At 40.1% G+C, this 25,300-nt stretch overlaps 6 protein-coding genes, 1 long non-coding RNA gene and 1 pseudogene across 7 annotated transcripts; 5 read left to right on the top strand and 3 right to left on the bottom strand.

Moving 5' to 3' along the window:
* Nucleotides 1-2,720: 2,720 nt before the first annotated feature.
* On the top strand, nucleotides 2,721-3,993 carry LOC124188695 (glutathione S-transferase Mu 3-like). Its single transcript, XM_046581501.1, has 5 exons — nucleotides 2,721-2,910; nucleotides 3,018-3,158; nucleotides 3,222-3,404; nucleotides 3,478-3,573; nucleotides 3,654-3,993. The coding sequence occupies exons 1-5, from the start codon at nucleotides 2,875-2,877 to the stop codon at nucleotides 3,852-3,854; spliced, it is 657 nt and encodes a 218-aa protein (XP_046437457.1). The 5' UTR covers nucleotides 2,721-2,874; the 3' UTR covers nucleotides 3,855-3,993.
* Nucleotides 3,994-4,359: 366 nt separating this feature from the next.
* Nucleotides 4,360-5,393, top strand: LOC124188696 (annotated as a pseudogene).
* Nucleotides 5,394-6,056: 663 nt separating this feature from the next.
* LOC124188688 lies at nucleotides 6,057-7,166 on the top strand. The gene is made up of 2 exons (XM_046581496.1): nucleotides 6,057-6,410; nucleotides 6,471-7,166. Exons 1-2 carry the CDS (start codon nucleotides 6,197-6,199, stop codon nucleotides 7,094-7,096), a joined length of 840 nt encoding a protein of 279 aa, XP_046437452.1. The 5' UTR covers nucleotides 6,057-6,196; the 3' UTR covers nucleotides 7,097-7,166.
* Nucleotides 7,026-10,701, bottom strand: LOC124188676 (ubiquitin carboxyl-terminal hydrolase 20-like). The gene is made up of 16 exons (XM_046581482.1): nucleotides 10,406-10,701; nucleotides 10,253-10,307; nucleotides 10,128-10,189; nucleotides 9,883-10,060; nucleotides 9,708-9,821; nucleotides 9,517-9,641; nucleotides 9,364-9,451; nucleotides 9,084-9,303; nucleotides 8,893-9,019; nucleotides 8,713-8,826; nucleotides 8,523-8,644; nucleotides 8,278-8,456; nucleotides 7,935-8,207; nucleotides 7,684-7,873; nucleotides 7,336-7,616; nucleotides 7,026-7,264 (listed from the first exon to the last, which is right to left on the bottom strand). The coding sequence occupies exons 1-16, from the start codon at nucleotides 10,535-10,537 to the stop codon at nucleotides 7,176-7,178; spliced, it is 2,349 nt and encodes a 782-aa protein (XP_046437438.1). The 5' UTR covers nucleotides 10,538-10,701; the 3' UTR covers nucleotides 7,026-7,175.
* A 1,118-nt stretch (nucleotides 10,702-11,819) lies between these two features.
* LOC124188681 lies at nucleotides 11,820-15,727 on the top strand. The gene is made up of 8 exons (XM_046581487.1): nucleotides 11,820-12,025; nucleotides 12,978-13,278; nucleotides 13,906-14,178; nucleotides 14,258-14,317; nucleotides 14,406-14,602; nucleotides 14,683-14,842; nucleotides 14,918-15,118; nucleotides 15,187-15,727. The coding sequence occupies exons 2-8, from the start codon at nucleotides 12,995-12,997 to the stop codon at nucleotides 15,413-15,415; spliced, it is 1,404 nt and encodes a 467-aa protein (XP_046437443.1). The 5' UTR covers nucleotides 11,820-12,025; nucleotides 12,978-12,994; the 3' UTR covers nucleotides 15,416-15,727.
* Nucleotides 15,728-15,852: 125 nt separating this feature from the next.
* LOC124188692 lies at nucleotides 15,853-19,078 on the bottom strand. The gene is made up of 8 exons (XR_006872447.1): nucleotides 18,480-19,078; nucleotides 18,316-18,418; nucleotides 18,065-18,228; nucleotides 17,840-18,004; nucleotides 16,432-17,779; nucleotides 16,241-16,318; nucleotides 16,094-16,176; nucleotides 15,853-16,016 (listed from the first exon to the last, which is right to left on the bottom strand). It is a non-coding gene; the product is annotated as an uncharacterized LOC124188692 (long non-coding RNA).
* Nucleotides 19,079-19,113: 35 nt separating this feature from the next.
* On the top strand, nucleotides 19,114-20,476 carry LOC124188686. Its single transcript, XM_046581493.1, has 4 exons — nucleotides 19,114-19,609; nucleotides 19,673-19,735; nucleotides 19,800-19,892; nucleotides 19,958-20,476. Exons 1-4 carry the CDS (start codon nucleotides 19,333-19,335, stop codon nucleotides 20,431-20,433), a joined length of 909 nt encoding a protein of 302 aa, XP_046437449.1. The 5' UTR covers nucleotides 19,114-19,332; the 3' UTR covers nucleotides 20,434-20,476.
* A 961-nt stretch (nucleotides 20,477-21,437) lies between these two features.
* LOC124188690 (synaptogyrin-1-like) lies at nucleotides 21,438-23,704 on the bottom strand. Its single transcript, XM_046581498.1, has 7 exons — nucleotides 23,497-23,704; nucleotides 23,192-23,309; nucleotides 23,016-23,129; nucleotides 22,814-22,956; nucleotides 22,638-22,752; nucleotides 22,439-22,573; nucleotides 21,438-22,373 (listed from the first exon to the last, which is right to left on the bottom strand). The coding sequence occupies exons 1-7, from the start codon at nucleotides 23,590-23,592 to the stop codon at nucleotides 22,339-22,341; spliced, it is 756 nt and encodes a 251-aa protein (XP_046437454.1). The 5' UTR covers nucleotides 23,593-23,704; the 3' UTR covers nucleotides 21,438-22,338.
* Between the last annotated feature and the right edge of the window lie 1,596 nt (nucleotides 23,705-25,300).

Genomic DNA, 25,300 nt, shown 5'->3' with positions numbered 1-25,300 from the left:
CCTTTCATGGGCCAGAGTTCGGGCAATTATTCAATATTACCCGAACGCCAGCCCATTCACGGTCAGCCAATTAACATTTCTTCAGCAACAACACACTGATCCTGGACCAGTTTTTTGACGACGGCAACGCAGGTATAATTAACTTTTATCGGGAAAATATTTAATTTTCGACAGTTTTTCTTAATTGAAACGCAAATTTTTTCTGGGTTTTCTATTCAGATCCTGATATCACTCGAGGCGATGGAGTTTACTCTCGTTATTTCGGTAAATACTTAAGAGGCACTGGAACTTATTCCATCACACTATCCGTCGACGCCATGGATGGAAGGATCCGCACATCTCCGTCCTCCAAACACATTGGTAATTTCGAATTAGATTGAATTTAAAAATGGAATCAGCTTTTTTTTAATTTGAATTTTCTCTCAAATAGATTCAATGGAATGCTGCGGGAAGCGTGATTCGAGTGCCACTGGAATGCTGGAACGCTGACAGGAGCTTTTAGTCCACTGGTTCCGGGTGAAGTTATCAGCGCCGGAAGTAGCCAATTTGTCAGCTCTTCATCCTCAACAGCCAACTCGTCAACTTTTGGACAAGAACCGGAAGCTTTGGACATTCTTCCACCGTCTCGAGTCACCGATCTGCGCGTTCATGTCGAATCGACAACTCAGCGAGTCACGTCAGGACCGCCGTCGGGTCGGCGACGATTTCGACATTGTTGCATTCTTATAATTGCAGCTGGCACGTACGAACTGCGATTGGCCTAAAAAAAAACTTGGCTCAAAGTGCCGTCGACGTTCCAGCAAGCCGAAGCTCTGCCGGCCCCGACTCCGCGTCTCAGTGGCGACCATTATAAGAAATCAATAAAAAATTCGATTTAAATTTTTCAAGTAAAATAACATTTTTAAGGGAATGTTACCTGTGCCAATGTCGAAATCGTCGCCGACCCGACGGCGGTCCTGACGTGACTCGCTGAATTGTCGATTCGACATGAACGCGCAGATCGGTGACTCGAGACGGTGGAAGAATGTCCAAAGCTTCCGGTTCTTGTCCAAAAGTTGACGAGTTGGCTGTTGAGGATGAAGAGCTGACAAATTGGCTACTTCCGGCGCTGATAACTTCACCCGGAACCAGTGGACTAAAAGCTCCTGTCAGCGTTCCAGCATTCCAGTGGCACTCGAATCACGCTTCCCGCAGCATTCCATTGAATCTATTTGAGAGAAAATTCAAATTAAAAAAAAGCTGATTCCATTTTTAAATTCAATCTAATTCGAAATTACCAATGTGTTTGGAGGACGGAGATGTGCGGATCCTTCCATCCATGGCGTCGACGGATAGTGTGATGGAATAAGTTCCAGTGCCTCTTAAGTATTTACCGAAATAACGAGAGTAAACTCCATCGCCTCGAGTGATATCAGGATCTGAATAGAAAACCCAGAAAAAATTTGCGTTTCAATTAAGAAAAACTGTCGAAAATTAAATATTTTCCCGATAAAAGTTAATTATACCTGCGTTGCCGTCGTCAAAAAACTGGTCCAGGATCAGTGTGTTGTTGCTGAAGAAATGTTAATTGGCTGACCGTGAATGGGCTGGCGTTCGGGTAATATTGAATAATTGCCCGAACTCTGGCCCATGAAAGGATAAAAGTTAAGGAGGTAAAAAGTTCCGTTGACCCAGCCGCTCGCCGAATCACTGCCAAATTCTTGCTCGTGCACCTGTAACAACAACATCAGAAAAAATGAAATAAAACTATTCAATAACGCATAGCTCTCAATCAAACATCGACTGTAGCTACACATACACATAGTCCAAATTGTGAAAAGCCAGCGGGAATAAATGTAAAATTCCTTAAATGTAAAATTTCAGGTAAAAAAGGGGGAGAGCGGTTGTGTGGGCGTGCCTTGATAATTCCAATAATTCCAACAAGTTTGATTACATTCAAAAGGAAGAACTGAGCAAAGGAGGCACTACAGGGACGATTATTGGTCGGACAAAGAAAATGGCGTAAAAAAACATGAAAATATTATTTTTTAAACATTCCTCTTTGTGAACTTTGTTGGGCCATGCAGATTGTATTGATTAATACATCACTGCCTACGTAAAAGTCTAATAATACACGAACGTCACCTGTTCCTATTGCTACGCCTCCATCACTTCAGTTTACCTTATATTTGTACTTAAAAAGTTTACTTTCGATTGAGTAGAGATGATTAACTCTTCCATAAATGAGTCTCTTGTCTAACAGTCTACGGGTAACATAGGTTGCCGTGCGGTCAACCTGGCACTCTGGCTGTCAGTGGGCAACAGTACCACCATTCCAGCAACAAGGCCAACCGTTACTAGAAGCCGCAAGCCAAGAATTTCTCATGAAATGGACAGTTAAAGCTTCGTTAAATGACCCTATAATAAATGTGTACTTATAGATTGCGCGAAAGTGGAAATATCTATGGCGTTTCGGGAATTAATCGAGCTAAGCTTACACCTTTGATATAGGTAATAATAAAATTCTGATGCCGCGTTCTTATTCATCAAGATGCGACAAAATATGCTCACTTTGCAATAAAATGATTATTCATTAAGAAGGCGCAAATTAAGTCTATACTCTATATTAATACAAAATCCGTTGTCAATTTTTTCTTGTCTTGACGCAGAAGATACACAGGAGAGAGAAAGGAGGGAGGGTGAGCATTTCCCCAGGCAAGCGGGCCCGACTGCTGTAGTCCTTACCTTAACCTTAAAGGCTTAAACCGCCTAAAACTTTCAGTTGATTAGCAGTTCTCTTCTCTGCTCTGTCGTGCAATAATAAGTCATTCGAGTGATTCGACTCCTGAGAGAAGACGTCTACAGTACAGTACAGCAACTTCACCTGACTTTATCATGGCTGTCAAAACTGGTTATTGGAATATTCGTGGGGTGAGTAAACATGAAATAGCATTCAAGTGTTATTCTTATGTACTACTTTGTTTTCTAAACTGTGTTCAAGACTGTGTTTGAAAATTTTGGTGTAAATATTATATTAGTACATGCAACCCATTCGACTTCTTTTGGCCCATGCCGGGGTTGAGTATGAGGACAAGCGATATAATGTTGGACCGGCTCCCGATTACGACAGGAGTGAGTGGTTTAACGACAAATTTAACCTTGGTCTGGATTTCCCAAATGTAGGTATCTTTAAACATGCCATTTAATGAACATGAAGAAAAAGATGCTGTTTGTATCATTAGTGTCCTTATTACATTGATGGAGATGTCAAGCTTTCACAAACTTTTGCCATTCTGAAGTATTTGGGGCGCAAACATAACATGGCAGCCAAGAATGAGGAGGAGCAAATCAGAATGGACTTGATAGAGGCAGAGGCCATTGATATGCGTACAAAGTGGTCAACACTATGCTACATTGCTGATTTTGTGAGTAATATATATCAACTTTCTCTATTTTTTATGTTGACCATTCTTATTATTGTCGTTATCAACTGTACAGGAAAAAATGAAACCAGAATACTTGAAAAATGCCCCAGTGAAGTTAAAAGAAGTTTCCACCTTTCTGGGGAGTCATCTGTATTTTGCAGGACAGAATGTATGATGAAATTTTCATTTAAAACCTTCAGTAGCCTATATATTTTTCTTAATTTTTTTTTATAATTGAATTCTTTAAAGATTACCTACATTGACTTTGTAATCTATGAGTTGTTGGACCAGAACTCTCAATTGATTCCTGGGTTACTTGATGAATTCCTTAATCTGAAAGAATTTCAAGCCAGAATCGCAGGGCTAGAGAAAGTCGCGGCCTACCTTAGTTCGGATAAATGCATCACGTATCCATTAAATGGACCTACGGCCCACTGGGGTGGAAACTAAACAAATGTTTCATCTATGGTACACACCACTATCTTCTGTGAATTTAATCTTTTTTTTTTGTTAGAATTTACGTGATAAATTTGTATTATAAAGTTATTCAACATTCCTTGTTAATGGGCAATACAACGTTAACGAAAAATGTTATTCTTATTGATTACTGTTCATAAAGATTCTTTGTGCATTACTCTATAAACGGAACCAGATGGAGCGTTGCAGGCTTGCGGCCGTGTATTTCGAGTTACGCAGGTCGCGTTTGTCATGCAAGATACAGTACATTTATGACTATCCACAGTATCAGGTTGTACTCGATTGTTGAAAACTAAAGTATTCATAATTTTGGATAGGAATTATTAACATTTCGTCTAAACATTGGAAATGCGCAATTGCGCATCAATCGCTTTATCCGTTAACACATTGTATTATGCCCCTTCCCATCCCTTAACTTTGTAATCGATTTCCTAAGCGCACAGGCTTACTGAGTCGTGACTCGTGAGTCGTGAGTCATTCGAGCGATTCGACTCCTGAGAGAAGAACGTCTACAGTACAGTACAGCAACTTCACCTGACTTTATCATGGCTGTCAAAACTGGTTATTGGAATATTCGTAAGTTAACAAAAGAACATTCAACTGTGTATGTCTAAATCGTTTTCGAAACTGTGTTTGACAATTTTGGTGTAAATATAATAGTACATGCAACCTATTCGACTTCTTTTGGCCCATGCCGGGGTTGAGTATGACGAGAAGCGTTATAATGTTGGACCGGCTCCCGACTATGACCCGAGTGAGTGGTTGAACAACAAATTTCCCCTTATGGTCTGGATTTCCCGAATGTAAATATATCTGCTATTTAATGAACATGTTGGTGATGTGGTGAATGCAGATGATTTTTTTTAATGGCATGTGTCTTTATTATAGTGCCCCTACTACATTGATGGAGATGTCAAGCTTTCACAAATTTTTTCCATTCTGAAATATTTGGGTCGCATGCATAACATGGCAGCCAAGACTGAGGAGGAGTCATGAAGTTTCATCAGCCTGGTGAAATTTTCTTTTTAGACTTTTAATTGCCAATGTAACCTTTTTAATTATTGAATTTTTTTTAAAGATAACCTATACATTTGTGATGTATGAGTTGTTGATCCAGGTTAGGACCAGAACTCTCAATTGATTCCTGAATTACTTGATGAATTCCCTAATCACTAATCTTAAAGAATTTCATGCGGGAATCGGAGCGCTAGAAAAAGTTGCAGCATATTCGGTTAAATGCATCAAGTATCCTTTCAATGGACCTATGGCTCAGTGGGGCGGAAAATAAGCCAAATCGATAGTACTAAGTTACTAATCTAGTCTACCATACTCATCTTTGAATTTTCTAATGTTAGACACTTAGACTTCACTTAGGCCCTTAGACTTCACTAGATAAAATTTGTTTTACAATTTACAAAGTTATCCAACATTCCTATTGTTAATCAATTCAACGCATAAAAAAATGTCATTCTCAATTATGGTTTATAAAAAAAATCTGTTTTTATGGTTAAATCTAAATTGTTTTTTTTTTTATCCTTTAATTATATGCCTTTTTTATTAGTTGGCGCTATAGTATATTACGCGTACAACGGAGCGTTGCAGCCGTGTATTTTTACTCGCGCAGGGTAAGCAGGATGACTTGTCCGTTTCTACAGGATATAATAATGAATATCAAATTCAATCGGTCATAGCTATAGAGCCGATTAGAGTTAGAACCATGGTTAGAACTTAGAACCATGATCTATAAATTGGTTTATAGTTAATTAGCTGTTAAGCTAGTTTTAATTGCAAACACGGAAACATCCTACCCACCAGTGGTGAGAATGGGTGAAATTTTGGCGATTTTCGCAATGGCTTTATTTGTAATGGCTTTGTTGCTTTGGGAAATTTTTCGTCTTCCGTTACGTGGTCATGGTCACATGTTTTGGTAACTTATTCAGTCGAAAGACCGAAACCCAAACATGGCTTCGGCTTTCATTTTCACTCTTATGCGATACAAATAAAGTTTCATTTTAAACCTCAAATCATCTTTACTTGTTTTGTCATTCATTTTTCTCAGACAAAAGCGGATTTTCCATGCAATTAGCCTACCACAATCAAGATAAAAGTCAAAATTCAATTCCGCTTTTAGAGGGGAAAAAAGATTCTAAGAATTATTCAAATTAGATCTGGCGCCGATGTAGGGTGTGTTTCGTTGCCAAGACATGCAGACACAATGTTTATTGAGTTTTGAAATAGTTTTTTGCTTGTCAACTTGTCATTTATCAATAAATAAAGTGCTGTGTTCAAATAATAAGTCAGTGGTGAATTGAAAAATGCTCCGAAATTTTCTCTCTCATCAGTCTAGAGCAATTTTGACATGGGCTCCCTACAGAAAGCCGGCCTTTTGGATTGTTTTTCTAGCCATCTTGCTTCCCTTCATCATTCCTGTCATTCACATGAACATTTTTTCAAGATTATGGAAACAATATAACAGAAAAATTGACAGAAAAACTTGCTCGTGCTCATGCTGGGATACTGTTTTCAAAGGTATTTCTGGTAACCAGGTGTAATTTGTGCAACGACTATAGTTTAATGTTTTTGTTACAGGGAACTATGAAGCAGGAATCAGTGGTTACAAACACATGTACTTCAATGCAACTGAACAGTCTGCAAAAATATGGTTATTAACAGTTCTCTATGTTATTGCTTGTTATGAATCACTAAAGTATCTGTTGCAGCTGTGGTGTAGGAAAGAGCTTCGTTACACCATGTTCATATTGTTTGCTAGTGTAGTTTACTCTCACTATTATTCATTTTGGGGTTATGTCAACTACTACAATGATGATTTCTATTCCCAATTTTATCATCAAATGTTCTTTTCCTTTACTGAAATTTGTAGCACATATTTCGTGCTGAAACTTGCTGATCTTAATGTTGAATTATCATCTGGCAAATTACTTTTGATCATGGACATTGCAGTCCTTCATGTATTAACTGCTGGGTGGGATCAGTTTGTTACGAATGTAATCAAACAGGAAGGTGAACTGCATCAAGTGCTGAGGGACATTTTTTTCATGTTACCAGATCTTTTACATATTGTCATTGCCATTTATCAACTGTTCAAATTATCAAAAATAAAAAAAAAACCCGTGACGCACCTGATTTCAAATGAGCAGTTCTTTGGCTCTGTATTTCTTGTTTCTGCTTTATGGGTTGTATGCCTCACATTGTAAATGCTGTTGATATGTGGGTGGTGGATTAATTAGACTATCAAATTGTTGTTAAATAAAATTTTTCAAACTATTCAGGAAATTAAGAACGTATAACGACTTCAGGTCCTCCTCCATAATGTGAATGAAACAAGTGCCAAAGAGCGGCCGATAACTGCGCAAAATCAGAGGCTATTGACAAGAAAATCAAAAAATTCATTACGACCAATTTCAAATAAACGTGGTTAGACGCTATAACTTACATGGCCTTAAGATCCGGTTACCGTTCCGTAAAATAGTTATCGGTAAATTTTCCACCGGGCCGGGTAGTTCGGAGTCTCGATTCTTGACAAAATTTTCCCACTTGCGAAACCAATTCATAGCAATGGCATAAATAGGAACGGAGGACTTTTCATTTTGAAAATCTCTCTGCAACTCGAGAAAAGTGTCCAGCTCTTCTCTTCGTCTTTTATCCATCACTTCTTGCTTCTGTTGACAAATTGGGCACCTAAAAAGTCGATTGCAAGCGGGACCGCCACCAAATCTGACGCATAAACAAAATTTCATTCATTTTTCGCCCTACTAGACAGTTTTCTCTTGATAATTATTACCTCGTATGCAAAGCTTCCCAAACAACAGCACTGACTGGTAAACAAACTTCATCAAATCTTTCGATTTTCAACGGTTGAATGCCTCCATGAGGACACAAAAAATCTTGATTGTGTATAGGCCCTGGTTCAGCAAACGTCTTGAATTTACAGAACCACTTGCACGAAATGTAAAACTGCAAGAGACCTCCATCTGGAAAGATTTAAAATAACATATCATGCCTCGTTTGAGAACATTCTAATCGACGGTTTACTTGATCGCGCCTCTAGCTCCTGTTGGGTTAGATTGGCAATATGTCGCCTAAAATCTTCCATTTCGCTTGTTCTTCGCTTTTGATAGAACAGGACATAGGCTTGACAATTAGCAACTGTTTCAACCGATACCGGTCTGGCTGACGAGTCATCAAACTCCATCCACTGTGAGGAGGGTTCGTTCAAAGCATAACAGGTATAATGACCACCACCAGCTGTACCATGATGCACAATCACAGCCACCAAGTCGTAGGTGGTTATTTTAGAGGAACAGTCTTTCGCGAATAAAGCAGAATTATTAAAACATGTCTTTGTGGTTGAAAAATATGAATGAATGAGTTGTACCTCGACTTAGCCAAGGCTTCATATCCAAGCCACGAATTGGAAATGAAATGTGTGAGGAGATCTTAGAACTGAAGAGTGGCTCATGGCGGAAGCGTTTCAGGTGAATTGTCAAGACTTCTGGCAACACTTCTATCATTGAAAACTTGATTCCATTGCGCAGTTTTTTGCATTTCTCACAACTGTAAAATATTAATTTTTATAACTCTTATTTCGTTCAAGATAAGATAGTTTTTTTTTTAAGTTACCTATACATGTTGTCGCCTTTCAGTTCATCGGCACTAAAGAATGCAGACAAACAGTCATTAAGACGACCATTTGGTCCCCAGAACCAACCCCAAACGTAATTCCACATCCAAGACATCCAGCCCTATATAACAGTATATCAACAAATTCATCTCGACTGGTAGAATATGATTCATTTTCACAGTGCTTTACCTGATCTTCACCTTGGCTTTGTGTTTGGGGTACCGATTGATGAATGACAAGCAATTGCTCTCGGCTGGGAATCGGCAAAGAGAGATCTTGAAAAGTCTCCAATCGGTTAGAAATCTGAAAAATGTAAACGTGGATGTTACAAACCATTTCGATAAAAGACTATAAAATAGAAAAACGTACCAAATTGCAAGTTAGACACTCGACAGAACTAAGGATTTGTCCGTCAAAGACATCTGAAACAATACTACGAAATTTAATAGAAGAGCTAGCAGTTCCTTCAACAGAAGTGTTCCGAGGGGACGGAGATCTAAATAAGAATACAATTTAAAAGTTTCATTTTCCGAACAAGGGGGAAAAAATATTCAATTTACCGATCTAATGCATCGGAGAATTCACTATCTGATGAGCTTCTAGTCCTCTTGCGAGATCCAGAGTGATAGGTTGCATTTGAGCAGGATTGAGATGAGCCTTCGTCATCGCTAACTCCTGAATCACAAGTCAAATATGACTCTGATTCAGACTGTTCGGAATCTTCGTCTGAGAAATTTGTTTCAGAGACGCCCTCTGGCTCTTGGGCATCAAATACAGGTTCTTTATAAAAATATTAATAGCATTTTTTCCCGGCAAGCTACCTTATTAATAGAGTCATACCTTTCAATTCTTCGTGAAGCTGATCCATGAAACATCTGAGGAACTCTTGCGAGTCATGTTGTTGAAACCCGCGAAACATTTGAAATACCTACGTTTTAGATGGAAGTTTGTGAGAATTCCCAGACCAAAAGATATTTTTCATGTTTTTCTTACCAGTTTAACTGCATAAAGAACTGAGGTTGGTGCAATAGATGAGGGAGGATGCTCACTCCACACATTTTGTATTAGAGTTCTGTATGCTTTTGCTAATGAAGTTCTTTTGACTTCCTTGTCTTTATCTGTTGGAGAAAATGGGATGGTGATCAATAGCAAATGAATAAGGGGCCAAAGAAGAACTCATATACCTGTGGAAGGCATGCATTCAAGAAAGTACTGAGTCATGGGAGGCACATTCGATAAAGCTTGTAGGGCTGCATTCAAATAGCAAGTGTTTCCTAGGTTTTGGAGCCCAACAATTCCTGAATGGAAACCAAATTTTAATTTGCTGTTGGGTACCGAAATAACAATAATTGAATATACCCTGAGTCTCACATCTTAGTCTCATCAGCTGATCTGATGTGTTTTCTTGGGAAAACAAAGTCAACAGATTTTGACTGATGGCTGGGTCATTGTTTAGAGGCAACATTTCACCTTCACACTTGTAACACCAAATTCTGAAGGTAGTTAAATTCAAATGTAAGCAATGGTTATTGTAGTCCTGCAATAAGATACGATGGATAATCATAATGCACATATCAGATGGGAATCGAAATAATTATACACACTTGAAAGTGGTCACTGCTGTGGTCCTTGTGAGTCTCTCCACAGAGAATAAGATAGCATTTTGCTGTAATGTAAATGTTTGGTAATTATTTTGTTTTCATTAACAATTTAATATTTAAATTCATACAATGTAAACAAAGCCAGAGATTTCGTCCTGGAATCTGACATTCTTGACAGTGGGCCTGGATGAACAAACCAAAGAAAAATAAATGTGTTGGTTGTATTGATTTTGCTTGCCGTCAAGTGTGATTAAATTATTAAATGATAAGTATATTCTCACATCTTCCGTCACAAGTGAAGTGAGACGAGTGAGCCCTTTAGAAACCCCGTTGAGATTTGCTTTCGACGACAACTCCCCAAGTCCAGAGAAACTAGATTGTTCCGCGTGATCACAATAGCTCTTTTTTTCCATTTTTTGTACAGTTAAGTCCACGCAAATTTCATTTAAAACTGAGAGTTTACACAACCAAAAGATAACAGCCTCATTGACCAGGTAACGTCAAGACTTCGAATTTCGAGATCCAACCTGAGAGATATGATCTGTAAACGTATTTCCATCTGGCGTTCAATTGTGCAACTACACGGATCATCTGAAAATTGCGGAAGTTATTTGAATAAAAAATGCTGATCAATAAAATAAAAAGTTGTGTTTAACTGGTTTAAAAAATTGAATTAAACTTTAAAACATTTTTTGACCGTAGCAGTGTAAAATTCGGATAGTAATTGTTTGTTCATTGTATAATTGAATAAGGCGTTTGGGATTTTGTTAGTCTCAAACAAGATATGTTAAAAAAAGGAATTCATAATGACAGAAGGGATTGAGGCCAAGTTGACAAGCGCAAAAAAAGTAAAGGCTGAACTGAGGTCTTCCATGTTGGCAAAATCACATTTGCATCCCCTCGGTGGCATAATTCAATTAGGTTTCAAATAAAAGCTTTTTCTTGGCTGAACTATAGTGGCTCTATTGCGCAACACATTATTTGTGTTTTGCATAGGAAAAATGCAGCCCTTGATAATTGGATTACGTGATTCTGTGAACCGCCTAGCTCCTAATCGAATATAGGCAAAATAAGAAACCCTGAGGGGGGAGGGTCTCTACGCAGTCCGCTCAGCTCACGCAGTTTTTCCTTTCAGATTTCCACCGAAGATATCGTTCCGAGACATGCGAGAGCTATCGGGTTGAAAAACAATGTTACTTTTCTTCACGCCAGCATATCATTCGTCATCACCCAATACCCCTTGCCATGTACTACACGTAATTGTTACGGTTATACCTTGTCTAACGAGACTTGATTGGATCATGAGCGCAGCCCGTCGGGTATATATGAGCACGGGAATATAAACATATTGCGTGATGTGCTGAGCATATCGTCCAATTGCAGAAGGTGAATGATGGCGTGTTTTCCGTGGCACTGGTGTTTTAATGATGACATCGATAGGGATCGTTTTAAATACAATGAGGAAAAATAACAAGACGAGTCTAATGTGATTGTGTCTTGAAGGTAGTCTATCCTATTTAGGGAGATAAAGGGCGTCGTGAAATTGAAAAGATTGTCGGCACATGCGCCGTGAGTTTCTTGGTTCGTTCAATCAATAAATCGGTCGCAACAAAGGCACGTTCCTACCCGACTTTGCTTGCAATAGCAATAGCAGCTAGAGAGAGGGGGGGGGATTTATATCTAGGAGCCCAGCACAGTTGCCTGTGTGTGTTGTAGGGTAGGAAAGGCAGCAAAGGAGGATTTGCTGCTGCTGTTACATGTCTCTCTCATATATGTGTGTTGTTGCCCGCCAGCGGCTTGTAGTTGACTTTCAAGTCGAAGGCAAACGACACGCGCGCCCGTTCCTCTTCTGCTGCTGTTTGTGTATTCGTGACAAAACCAACGTGTGTTTTTATCAAGCTGTGAGTTTTTCGTTCAAAAACAAAGTGTCGAATTTTGTTTTCTTTCTAGAATTATTGTTATGGCTCTTTACCCCCCCCCCTTTATCTCAACTGCAGTTTGAACACGGAGGGTTGTAATAAAATAAACGCGGGCGACGGGGATTGTGTTTGGTGTAGTGGGGAATTGCTCGACCGCAGCGCAAACAAATTCCGCGTTTCCCCTCCGCGCGTCACTTTGACACAGTCTCCCGAGTCTGCACGTTGTGTAACATGAATAGGGTAGACGACACGACACGACACGCGTTGATTTAGTGTGCTGCACACACACATAGGCGCAAGTTGTTGACTCTCTCCATCAACGGCTGACAACGGCGGTTGTAGGCACCCAAAAAAGTTGGCCGTGTCAAAGATTTTTTCGTCCCAGTAGACGTGCAGGAAACTTTTGAATAATGCGCCGGATAATTATTCAAAGTCGGTTCAAGCCTCCTTGTGTTTTTTAATTAAGGAGCGTATATACAAGGAGCGGCGCACAAGTTCTCAATTTCCAATCCATTCACAAACATCTTGGGCCGCAAACTATTGAAAATTTAATCCGGATCAGTGCCAGCAAAGGGGTGGAAATGAATCTTTACTGAAAAGCTCTTCATAATAATAAAAGGGAGAAGCAGAAGGGCACTTACTTATTGTCTCCCCCCACCCCACACAAGAAACTTTTTGGTTTGAATATTTAAAAACGACGTGCTAGAGGACGTCCAATATTAACTAAGGCATTGTGTGTTCCCCCTCTAACGCCGAGCAGCGATTCATCAATGAACGATGAGACAAGACAAACAAAGCGGTTTACTTGTACTACCAATACACTAATCCTCCCTTTTATGGTCGTTTCTACAGTCTATAGTCTTACAACATAGTGTCGTAAATGTCCAGGCCATATAAAAACCCAATCCAAACATTTTCTCTTTTTTAATTGCAGAGCCAGAAGAGAAAATAATGGCCTTTCCGACGACGACGACTCACGCTAAACGGGACGCCATCGTTCTGCAGGCCAGCCGAGGTTTCGCTTCGGCCCCCAATTCACCGAGGGTCTTCCTCCAGTCCGGCACCACCAACGTCAATAAGCGCTCGGACGTAATGCAACTGATCCGTCACGCCGACAAAGCCGCCGCCGCCGTCGGCAGTAGTAGCCCTGGCACTAATGTCGAATCAATGCTCCAACGCATCTGCTCTTTGTTTCCAACCGCAAGGGAATACGACGTCAGAGAACTTTTGATCAAGTAAGTCCATTTCTTATTCTTTCTTATGGGAATTAAAGAGGAAAAAGAGATAAAAGAGTTTGAGCCAACAACTGAGACTGCCGATGATGATGCAACGGCGTGATCGATTGGCTTCGGCCAGCCGAGAGAGGCAAACGGCTGAGTGGATATCTCGCAGCAGCAAACAATAACAGAGACGCTCAACTCTCTCCGATGATGAACGTCTCGGCCAGTCGATCGATAATTCCCGCCCCTCTGCCATTGGATGGTCGAATTTCCCCTCTTCCTTTTGATTGTCAATGCACCTATTGAGGTGGAAAGACGGTGAAAGCGAAAAGTCTTTTTTTCTTTTCTACTCGGCGGAGTTTTTAAAAAGAGCGCCGTTTCCACTCGCTTGGAAAATGGGTAATAGTCGACAGTTGCTGCCGGCCGCCCGTTTCCGGCGGTTATTTTGTTTTTAGATTGGCGGCGAGATTCATCGTCGTGACATATTGATCCCTCCCCAAACGGGAGCTAGCTCTCTCCCTGCCAAAGCCAAATGTCATGTCTATATTTTCACGGTGGAGGGGATGTTGTCGTCGTCGAGTGGTGGCGTATTATTAGTAACTAAACGAGACGTGTGTACACTCTCACGTTGATTCTTTCCAGATACCATTACCGAGAAGCTGTGGTTGTCAGTGCGCTGCAAGTGCTCAAGTATCCGTTGACGATGCCCGGCCCTTCGTCGGTTGCCACTCCGCCTGCCCGACACCTGCCACCGACTTATTACGTGCCAGCGTCTCTTCACGCCTGGAGTGAGACGATGAGCGACAGTGGCAGAAACTCCAAACTCGGCGGAACCTTCTCCACCACCAGCAACACCCCACTGCATTCGCCATTGCCCAATCGACCCATTACCCATTCGCCCAAGATCAAATTAAAGTAATATTAACCGCTCTATATAATTGCTCCTTCCCAATGTTTTAATTACATAATAAAAAACCACTGCCGGCATCATTAGGTATTTGAAGAGCGTCTTCCCAGCGGCGGAGGAGAATTTCTTGCTGGATCTGCTGGTCGGGTAATGTCCGTTTCATTGTTAATGCCGGGGGTTCCTTTTTTATGGTCGAGCCCATTATTATTATTATTTCTATTGAACGTCGCATCAGGATGGACAATAACGTCAATACCGTGACGCAGCAGCTCCTGACACTGGGCCATCAAAAGAAAGATAAACCGACGCCCTTAACCCCACGACGCAGTCTACTCTCACCCACTCCCAGCGTCGTCGACAGAGAACCCGTTGTCGAGGAGGAAGAAATCATCGCCGTCAAGAAACTCCCCTCTCTCGCCGAAATGCAAATGAGTAATAAAATAGGAGCCAATAAATAGGAGCCAAACATTAAATTAATTCTATTCCGGCTCTTCCGGATATAAATAACGCAGTGAAAGACCAACTGCAGAAACTCTTTGTCGACGAAGAAGAAGCCGTCATTCAATTGGCTTTGGAGAGCTCCGATTACGACCTGGAAAAGGCCCAGGTGATCTTGTCAGCTTCTCAGGAGCGCGACGAGTCCTTCTCAATCATCAAGAACTTGACTCTCAGGTAGTAGGAAATTCATTTCAATTGTCAACAATCAACTTTGTGTTGATTTCTTGACTTATTAAATTGTGCATCCAGCGGAATCAAACACACGGTGACGCTGTCGTCGCTCAAGTCCAGCCCTTCTTGTATGTCCACCTTTAAAGATATTGCCAATCTTTACTCGCCGATGAAAGAGTTGGATCCCAACGACGTCGGATATCGTTGCAAACCGACGCTTCAACCCATTACGACGCCGACGTCGTCCCTATACCGTGGAACCAACCAATCTATTTTGGGGTAGAAATTAAACTGTTTTCACTGGACCTGACGACTAATGGAACCAGATTGTTTCTTTATGTTTCCAGTGAGAACTACGTCACGCCCAACGGTCCGCAACGCGCTCTGGCAAACGGCCCCAACGGCTCCCTGCGGCGTTCCATCACCAACAGCCCATTCTTGATGTCAGCTGAGCAGCGTGTGACGGCCCAAGGAACGAACCCGAGCAACCGACACGGTCCGAAAGTTACCCCTTGTACAAGTCTTTCTAGTTTCATCGCAGATAAATTCCAAAAGGAATCCATGCGGCGCTTGTAAGACAAAATACAATTAAGAAAAACTACCCCCGTCAACTTTCCACACTCATCGTCCAAGAGATTCTGTCCAAATTGAAATGCGTTTCTTATCTTTTCCGTTTGAATGAGCTGAAATTGTTTCTTTGATGTTGTCTATATTATTGTTGAATGTTTCCGTGGTTGCGAGTTTGTCTTTGCGGTCGAAAATTGTTTAGGACGAGCGTCCCCCTTCAATAATTTGTGAAAGTGATTATTATAGTCGTCTCCATTCATTTGAGTGATGTCGTGTGACAATAAGCAAATAATGAAATAGACAACACTGACCTCCCAATAATTCCCATAGACTGTGAGTTTCATTAAACTGAATTTCAATTGATTTCGAGCAAAGCTGAAAGGTATACTAATCTGATGCTAATCTGACTGGTATACTTGGAAAACGCATCGCAACATTCAGGAAAATCGAGTCAAACCTGTTTATTGATCCACGGTTATTATTAGTTGACTAATCAATTGATTTCATCAAAAATTATTTCAAGATTAACGTCAATGAATTGGCGGTCAATTTTGTAAACGAAATACTAGCACGATTGCAGAGGGCGTACGTCCCATTTGTGTTTTGCTAACTATTGACATTTCAGAACAAATAAAACAAACTGATTCAAACAAATGAATACTTTATACTAATTTCTTAAAGGTTTACCTTATCAAAGGACCCACACCAATGACTGAGGGTCGCTTTCGTATGACTTGAAGGAAAATTATACGTCCAGTTCGCAGAAAGAACTTTAAGGGAAATAAAAGTATTGATTAAAACTAAAAAAATGTATGTGTAACAAAGAACATTTACCTTAAAAGCAATGGGGTACAAAATTGAGAGTCCATCATCAATCACAGGATGAGGCCGCATTTGGGGAGGTGAAAATACCTAGCATATAACCAGGAGATTATTCAAAACAGGAGAAACTCGAAAATTGTCTATTCTAAGAAACCCATTTCCTATTAAAAGACAACATTGATTGATAAACGAAAAGTTGTTACCTAGTGAAAGCACATTATCCAACAAAAAAGAAATAGCTTTGTCAGCAAAAAGACTGCAGGTTATGCGATTTATAAAGAAAACCGAGCGACATATTGTCGACAGTTCTTTCATATATCACTTGAAAAATGATTCCCATCTTGGGAACCATTCGATTGCGTCTTTTTTTCTATTTTTGACATCGTAATAAAATAGCCAAGAAAAATGAATGTCGATTCGATTGACGTTTTTCATTAGTGTCTGCTGTTATTAAATGCCATTGCCATGGCAACGAAGCAGTGCTGCCACCTGTCAAAATCCGGAAATTGATCGAAATCGAAAAGACTATTATTCCGGAGTCAAATCAAACTCTAAAGTCAGATAACTCACGTTTTTTCATCCGCTTATTATCTGATTGTAAAGCCAACATGTACAGATTTGTTTATGCAACTCATCGTTATTCAAACAAAGAATCAAGATTCATTGTTAAAATTTCGAAATCGGAATCGGAGAGCTAGCAAAAAATTCTTTGATTTTGTGCAAGATAAATTAAAAATAATAAATAGTAATAGTAAATAATAAATTCAGAAACACGATCATTATTGTACCGCTTGCTTAAGCATTCTCAATCTTATCTTTTGACATTTCCTTATGGGTTAGATTTTAAAAAAGAAAATTTATTTAGGATGCAGGTTGCAGGCATAAAAATAGAGGTCAAACTCAAGAATTGCGTAATTAAAATAACTCAACCGCAAATGCTCATGTCTATAATACAGTTAAGTAGATTAGAGAAAAAACTGGCTGGGCAGAAAGCGATCCAGAAACGTGACGTGAAAAGGGCTTCTAAGGTATAAAGGCACAGACTGTGAGAGACCTATACTAGGGCTCGCGTTGCAAGCGTTGGCCTTCGGCTAAGTGACAGAGCTATCTTGAAAGAATTTTGTAATTAGGCAGTCTTGTTCTTGTGCTTCATTTTCTTGTCGTTATTTTTTATTTTATTGTACTCTGTATCTCTTCTACTTTTTTTAAACACTGATCATAATTTAAAAAAAGAAAACCGTTGCATTTATAAATTTTCATTTCGACAAAAATAAACAAATAAGAAATAAGGAAGAAGGACAAATTAACATTTTTAGCGGAAGTGAAATAAACTTTTTGTCGGGGCATTCCAAACCCGGTCCCATATACCTCATTTCTCGAAGTTTGGTGATACTTGATGAATACACTTTTCTGCCGTGTAATCAACCTCAGCTTCGGATTCCAAATCGAATAGAAGAATGCGCAAAATCTTCAGCGCCAATGGTACGCAAAATATATATGAAGGTTCCAGCAATGCTGAGGTGCAAGCACTTCCGCTTGAGAGTGCCACGTCTTACGTAATAAAAAGAATTAGTTAAAATGAAAGGTAGTGGAAGTTGCCTTTAAAGTTACCTTTCAGGGCCATGAAAAGACTTTCTCCCTCGACGTAGGCGAAAGAAAGGTTTACACAACCTGGGTAGGAGTGTTCAGGATCTCAGTTTCGTACGACATGTGTTAAACTATTACCAATCTGATCGATCAAGCGTTGCGATAGTTTACTAATCTGGCGTGATTATACTAAAACATGGTTTTGATCAATTAGTTATGTATGGATACTACTATGACATGAACTAAAACCTTAAGTTCTTGCTGAGCTACTTCACATGCTGCGCCAAAACTAACTGTCAATCTGTCAGTGGAGTAGGAACTTCCACTACGTATCCCTCATTCCTGACCACCTCCACTTTGCAGAGCTTCAATCCTAACCCGTGGTCGGCCTATCACGTAAAGAGCACCAACACCTTTTGTTCAAGTTCAAGAAAAGAATGATGCGAAAAAAGAGAGTGAATTACATCGAAATAACAATCATATATTAAATTGTAAAATACCTTTATAAATCAATTTACATCGATTCAACATCAATTGGAATTTTACCTACAGCTTTGGCTCCATCACAGTGGAAAAACACTTTAGCTTTTCGACACATAGCATCTAATGATGAAAAATTTATGTATAGAACATTAGACTCTACAATGATTATGTAATTTCTCACCTTTTTCTGCTATGGAATAATTTGCCATGTCAGGAAGCATTGCAACTAATACCCTTGTAAGTATCGACTCTAGCCACAAGTTGGTCACTGGAAGTTGGTCACTGGAAGTTGATCCATGCTACATTTACTCCTGTAGAACAAATTCAGTTTAAAGATTAAACTTTTCTGCATCTGGGTGATTAAGAATTATCAGTTGTAAACATGTAGTTTGGCACAGGTGGGTTGGCACTGTTTCGATATACTGAAGAACATGCTGAAGTTCCTGAAATGACTTAATTTAGTAAGAGGCCAATTATTTAACTGTTTACACAAGTTGCTGAATGTTTAATTGTTTTTTTTTCAATGGAAGCAACTGTTGGTATGTGTCTGTGGACTAGGACTAGGACTAGGACATAACAAAAAGCTGAATGAATACAGTGAAACTTGGGAATACCGAAACAAGAAATATTAACTTAAATAAAATTCGGAAGTAAACGCCAATTTTTTTTAGGCATGGAAAACATTTTGAATTACTTTTCCTTTGATAATACACGAATCTTCGAATGCATTCTAAATCTATTGTTTGTTTACATTTACATTTCTATCACAAAAACTACCCCTGGGCAGAGCTATAGATACCTGGTCAGTTCATGGCTGTGTTGGCTTCCCTATCCCGGATTCAGGGTAAACGTAAGCCGATTTTCAGGGGGTTTTAGGGCGGAGCTTGTCAGAAGTTGTGAAGTGGAAGAATGAATCAGCGCCATCTAGTGATAAGACGTTGAATACTTTCGGCGGCCATTTTTGTGTAATATGTGAATACGGCGGCCATCATCGTGTATTACGTGAATGAAGCCTAACCATAATTTCTGTAAAAATGGTTGGCAGGTGTGCTGTTCCTGGTTGTAAAACAACATATTACAAAGGAAATCAAAAAGAAAACGAGGTTACCCTGTTTACAATTCCTAAAACTTCATTATCAAAATGGCAAGAACTAATTCCATGTAGCAATTTGACGAGCACCTCACGTATTTGCTGCCGTCATTTTGACGAAAGTGACTTTAAATCAGGGATTGAAATTTTGAACGTGTTCCATCCTTTCAAACGTAGGAATCGTAATGCTGGAGCAATTCCCAAACATTTTCTGATAAATGGTATTGATATTATATTTCCTGTATAATCTGTAAAGCACAGAAACTGAACCATTTTCATTTTAGATACACCTAGTCGACAAGCAATGCAAAATGTTGATGGTTTCAAATGGAGAAATAACCTTAATGGTATTTTTAAATATGTTTATTTTGTTTAATATCAAATAACGCAATTCTTAAATATGTATTGTAGTGGAAGCAAATGCTAGCAATGCATCAGTAAGGAAACGACCAAAAGTAGACAAAATACCTACTACGTCAAAGAGAAAAAAATTTGACAGTACAGGTATTGATAATAGTTCTCTTTACATTTTATTTTGAAGAGCAATTGCTTTAAATTTTATCTTATAGCACCCTCCATGGAAGTTACCTCTACTATTCAAGAATCAATCAACATTCCCCAGGCTGCTGAAGAATTAATTTTTGATCCACTTCCAGATTCAATCAAAGAAAATCTTGCTGTTGTCATGGAAGATACGACAGTTGCATCGCCTTCTATGGAAGCTACCTCTACTATTCAAGAATCAATGGACACTCACCAGGCTGCTGAAGAAGCAATTTTTGATCCACTTCCTGATGTAATGAACGAAAATGTTGCTGTTGTCATTGAAGATTCGACAGTTACATCACCTTCTATGGAAGCAAGCTCTACTAATTTCAAGTCTAATTTTGTGACATTTCAGTCACTAGTAACTTCATCAATGGTACCAAAGAATTGGATATGGTCTTTTGATCAAATTAAACAAATGATTTTTTGCATTTCGATGGATCAACTACCAAATGGAAATTATAATGTGAAAAGTGTACATTTTCAAAACAAGAAGTAATGTATTATGTCAACGGAACAATAAACAATTTACACAACCAAACAATAAAATGTAAGAATGTTTGGACACTTAGAAAGAATAAACAATTTACACAACCAAACAATAAAATGTAAGAATGTTTGGACACTTAGAAAAGACTTAGAGGTTTGACAGTTGGATACTTGTTCCTTTTTATTATTGTTTACTTCTTGTAGAAAAGTAAGCTGTGATTGGCCAATGAGTTTTTCATAGACCCTTCCTGATTGGCTGGCTTCACGTAGTAGCTGACACACTCACTAGAGGCGCTCATTCATTCTTCCAAATCGGCTTACGTTTACCCTGAAACCGGGATAGGGAAGCCAACACAGCCATGAACTGACCAGGTATCTATAGCTCTGCCCTGGGTATACCACGCAATTCCATTTTCAGGTTTCGGCGGTGACTGAAAAATGTGGGACCGTGGGTTGAAATTCGCGTGGCAGGGAGTATAGGCTTCACTGAATTTCCGATTTTATATCGATCGGTAAATCGAGACGGGAGCCAATAGCAAGGCCAGATTTTGGTCACGTGGGGGTAGTTTTTCTCTCTAAGCTCCGCCTTTTCCCATTTCCTTCCAGGGAGACTTTTGAGCTCTACGGGAACCCTGTTAAGGCCCTCGGCAGGCTAAAGCCTTAGCCTCAGGGATAATTCTTATGTTTAGACAGCGTCAGGAACACCTATAAGACCATGATGGATGATGATAATGTGATATAGTTTTGAACACGAAGCCGTCTGTTTGGTTCACATCTCCACAGCACCGAATTCCTTTGCTGGCTAGACTTTGTAATCTGTTATTATCAAGTTGGATTCCAAAAAGATTAATCTACACACATTGTACTTACACTAATGAACAATCCGGTTAACTGTGTATTATAAAGAGAAAAGAATTCAGTTCAACTCCGCAGGGTGCTGCACGAGTCCAGTTTTGTACCTATATAGTACTGGATCAAAAAATAATAATAATAAAGTCAAACAGTCATAGGGAGTCCAAGCCGATGATACTTTTTATTTATTTTTGTTTTTCTTGAATCGCCAGACCAAAACAACAAAGAAAACAAGACCAAATACATCTGCTATAATACATCGACGAGTGATTAAGAAGGAGAGGAGGATAGGAGGAACACAAATAACATGTCTCCAGTATGTCGCGTAGAGTCTAATAGTCTGCCTTGAACTAAAGATTCTTGGTAAATTGGTAGATCTCTTTTCTCTTGTTTTTCTCTTTGAACTATCCAATAATAAAGCGGATGTCAGTGGGTGGGGATGGACATGTAGGCAATCGTTTTGTGTTACGTCTAACGAGAATGAATGAATTTATAGTCTTATTGCTGTAAATCATAAGAGTGATGGGATTGGCGGTTAGTGTGGGGGGAGGAGGCGGCGAAAACGAACGTTTAAAGTGATAAGACTTGTGTGATCGAACCAATTAATGAGATTTCACACCAACGTGCTGAATGAAAACAATATCGGGAAAAACGGACTAGCCTACAATCACACCAAATTGATAAACATTTAGTTCCTTGATAATTATAGAACGACTGATGCTGATGACACTTTCTTCTCTGTCAAACAAAGAAATTCCCTTTTTCTTCCAGTGTGTGTGTTAAGTTCAGCAAATAATACCAGAAAGAGGGAAGGGGCAATGAGAAATATGGATGGCGCGAGTTTGAGATGGTGGCGGTACGCCTCCCGCGTCAAGATTCACGAAGACTAGGATCGTATTTCTGATATTCCTTGAATAATTAATTGCCAAGAGAGAAAACAAAACAAAAAAAAAGAAAAAAACTTGGGGAGATTTTTAGTACTATTTTCTGGAATGCCATAAAGCATCAGGCTCGTTTCCTGTTATACCACATTTACTCTTCTTCGTGCCTGTGCGTTAGGCTCTTAATATGTCGGTGGCTGGTAATCCCCGATGGTACCTGTAATAACACGTAATGAAAATGTACTCGAATTTCCTTTCACTAGGGATTATAAGCGGTAATACCTGGTCGAGCGGCTGATGAAAACGGCGGGCCCTGATAGCCTCCTCCTCCTCCTGCACCACCAGCACCCCCTCCCATACCTCCACCGATAGGATCTGCAGTAGTGCCCATTCCAGGGAACGAAGTATAACCACCAGCTGAAAGAATTGAACCAAACGTCAATAAAGAGCTAATAGATAATCTACTTCATGGTGAATTTACCTGATCCTGGCGTAGTAGCTCCTCCAGGTCCACCCATTCCAGTTTCGTAGGCAGTAGCAAAGGCCGATTCAGCTCCTTGACGGTAGCGTTGGTAGGCAAAAAAAGAACTACCAGCCTGAAAAGCAAAACGTGATTGATGCAAACAGTTTCTCTATTATGAATTGATGTGTGTTTACCCAAGTGAAGATGGAGAAGAACGAAAAAGTAATTGCAGCTCTCAAATTGTTGCCAGCAGCCTGAGCTGCAGGTGAGCTATCAGTTTTGGTCCACTGACTGGCAAGGTAAATGAAACCGACTCCATAAAGGAAAGCCCAGAATCCTGAATCACAAAAACCAGTAAATCGGTGAAACAGATTCTACTTTGGTCGCTGCACTTACCAGAGAAAGCAAGGTCCCCAAGAACATAGTGGCGTCTAGTTTTCACTGAAGACATTTGTGGGAAGAAATACTCTCCAGCAAGCAACGTAGCCGCAGCCAAGAAGGCAATGACACCTGCAAATGAATTTGAGTTTTCAAATGTAATTGGGAGTAGTGGCTGAGCGAAGGTGACCTACCAATCCCGACTCCATAATTGCAAGCATTTGCGTCTGAATTGTAGAGACAAATTTCCTTCTTTGTGTCAAAAGTCCAGCCTTTGGATGATATTGAACCAAAAACTATGATGGAGAAGAGCTGCATGGAAATAGAGAGAAAGAAAAAAAAGACATTTGAAAACAGACGCACATTGAATCGATACACCTGAACAAAAAAAAGGCTAACGAGAGGCGGTACCAGCTGGCGTACGATCAACGTAGCGAGCTTTCGGCTTCGTATTTTAGTGGATATGATTTAGCAAATGAAATAGCCGAGTTCAACTTACAATATTCAGCAACCTGAGGATGACTTGAGGACGCTGGACAAATTCCACCGGGTTAAAATCCGTTCCTGCCTTACCCGCTCCGAATGCTCCCTCCATTTTGATCCACTAGATACAAGGTCCCACAAAATTTTCAGGGCTTTCAGCTGGGCTTGTGTTATTGATTTGGTGTGTGTGCAGTGCTGGCCGTCGTGGGGTGCACTCAAAGTCAAGCACAAACGCTGCGCCACCCGCACCAACTGTCAAAATGGCCACTAGCCGCTGTGAATTTCGCTCGTTTTTCAGCGCCGCCGTCTCCTGCTGCGTGAGTCAGCGTGAGTGTTGCGGGGTGAACAGATGAAACTGATGGCCTAGAGAGATTGAAAGACACACTAGACGCGTATATATCCAATGCCGACGTTTATATTCTTTTGAGGTGATAGCAACACATGGATGTGTATGTCGGGCCAAGAAAAATGGCCGTGACAATAAAAAGGAAACTCACGAGAAAAAGAAAAAAAAGACGAAAAGATAAATCACGAAGAATTCGAGAGACAACGGAAACGGTGCCAAATAAATAAATGGCAAGGACCAGCAGGAATTATTGCCACATTATTGTATTTAGAAGAAGAAGACGGTACTACTACCCACAACGTTTGTGCCATAATTTATTTCCAAGGAAACAGTTGGTGGTGAAATGCCTTGAATCAGCAGCCCGATGGGTCAATAACTCTCTCTCTCAATCCATGCCCCCCCTGTTGATTATATCAGATGCATAAAGCATTTCAGTATAATCACCATACCGAAATGGCCGGCGACATTCCAATCATAAATCATCCAACAAGATTGTTGTTGTTGCTGTACTACTACTGATGGTATAAATATTCACACGTCTTGTTATTATTTGGCTGCATGGAAGAATATATATAACACATTTCGGAACGTAGAGTCTGCCAGCAGACAATATCTATGGTATCGCTGCTGGCTCCATCCCGTTATACATTTGAAAATTCCCGCCGGCAGTGGGTCACTTGTGTGTTTTAAACGCTTTCCAGTAGACAACAAGATGGGCAGACTGTTGTTGTTGTTGTTGCCTCATGAATAAATATGGAAGCAAACAAAGAGTCTTAGAAAAAGACTGTGGCAATCCGGATGCATATGTAATTCCGCCAATGTGGAACGTGCCCTACCTTTTGCTGGCCGCGGTCTTTTCACGGGATAAAAGGAAAGGCATCTGCGGGAAAAGTGATTGCAGCAGCAGCTGCTGCTGGTGGTTGGCCTGCGCTTTTGAGTGTCTCAAATCACCACGTGAAGGAGGCGATGATGAGATTATAGACGCACAACTCGAGCTTTGAAATGGAACGAATCGAAAAACTGCTATTGGCAATTTTCTGGCATATAATCATCACGATCGTTCAACTCTATACTATAAAGAGCCCGGCTGAGATGTGGGCATCACGCGGGACTCGAAATGCTCGACCCATCTGTTCGGTGTGAATTGAATAGCCGCCGGAATGGGATCATTTCCATCCCGGATGGAAGAAAATTTAAAAAGAAAAATTCGGTCGATTAGCTGACAAGGACTGACACGATAAGAGCCCAAAGAAAAAACGGGACCCGAACGCACTCAAACAGGTCAACATTCTTCACTTTTCTGTCATTTAATTTGCTGTTGGGTGTGACGACAGCAGTTCGTTGTTGACATTTGGTTGAAAATCGACTGGCGTTCGTCTTATTTGTTGTTGTCGTTCGTCTGCCGAATTGTACCGGGATGAGGAGAAAACGTTTTTTTTTGCGGCAGACGCCGTTAGAGCGGCCAACGGCCCTT

The sequence above is a fragment of the Daphnia pulex genome, chromosome 2 (genome assembly GCF_021134715.1).
Source record: "Daphnia pulex isolate KAP4 chromosome 2, ASM2113471v1".
NCBI classification, from domain to species: domain Eukaryota; kingdom Metazoa; phylum Arthropoda; class Branchiopoda; order Diplostraca; family Daphniidae; genus Daphnia; species Daphnia pulex.
Note: the sequence above shows the minus strand (reverse complement) of the source record. Positions and strands in the feature narration are given on the sequence as shown.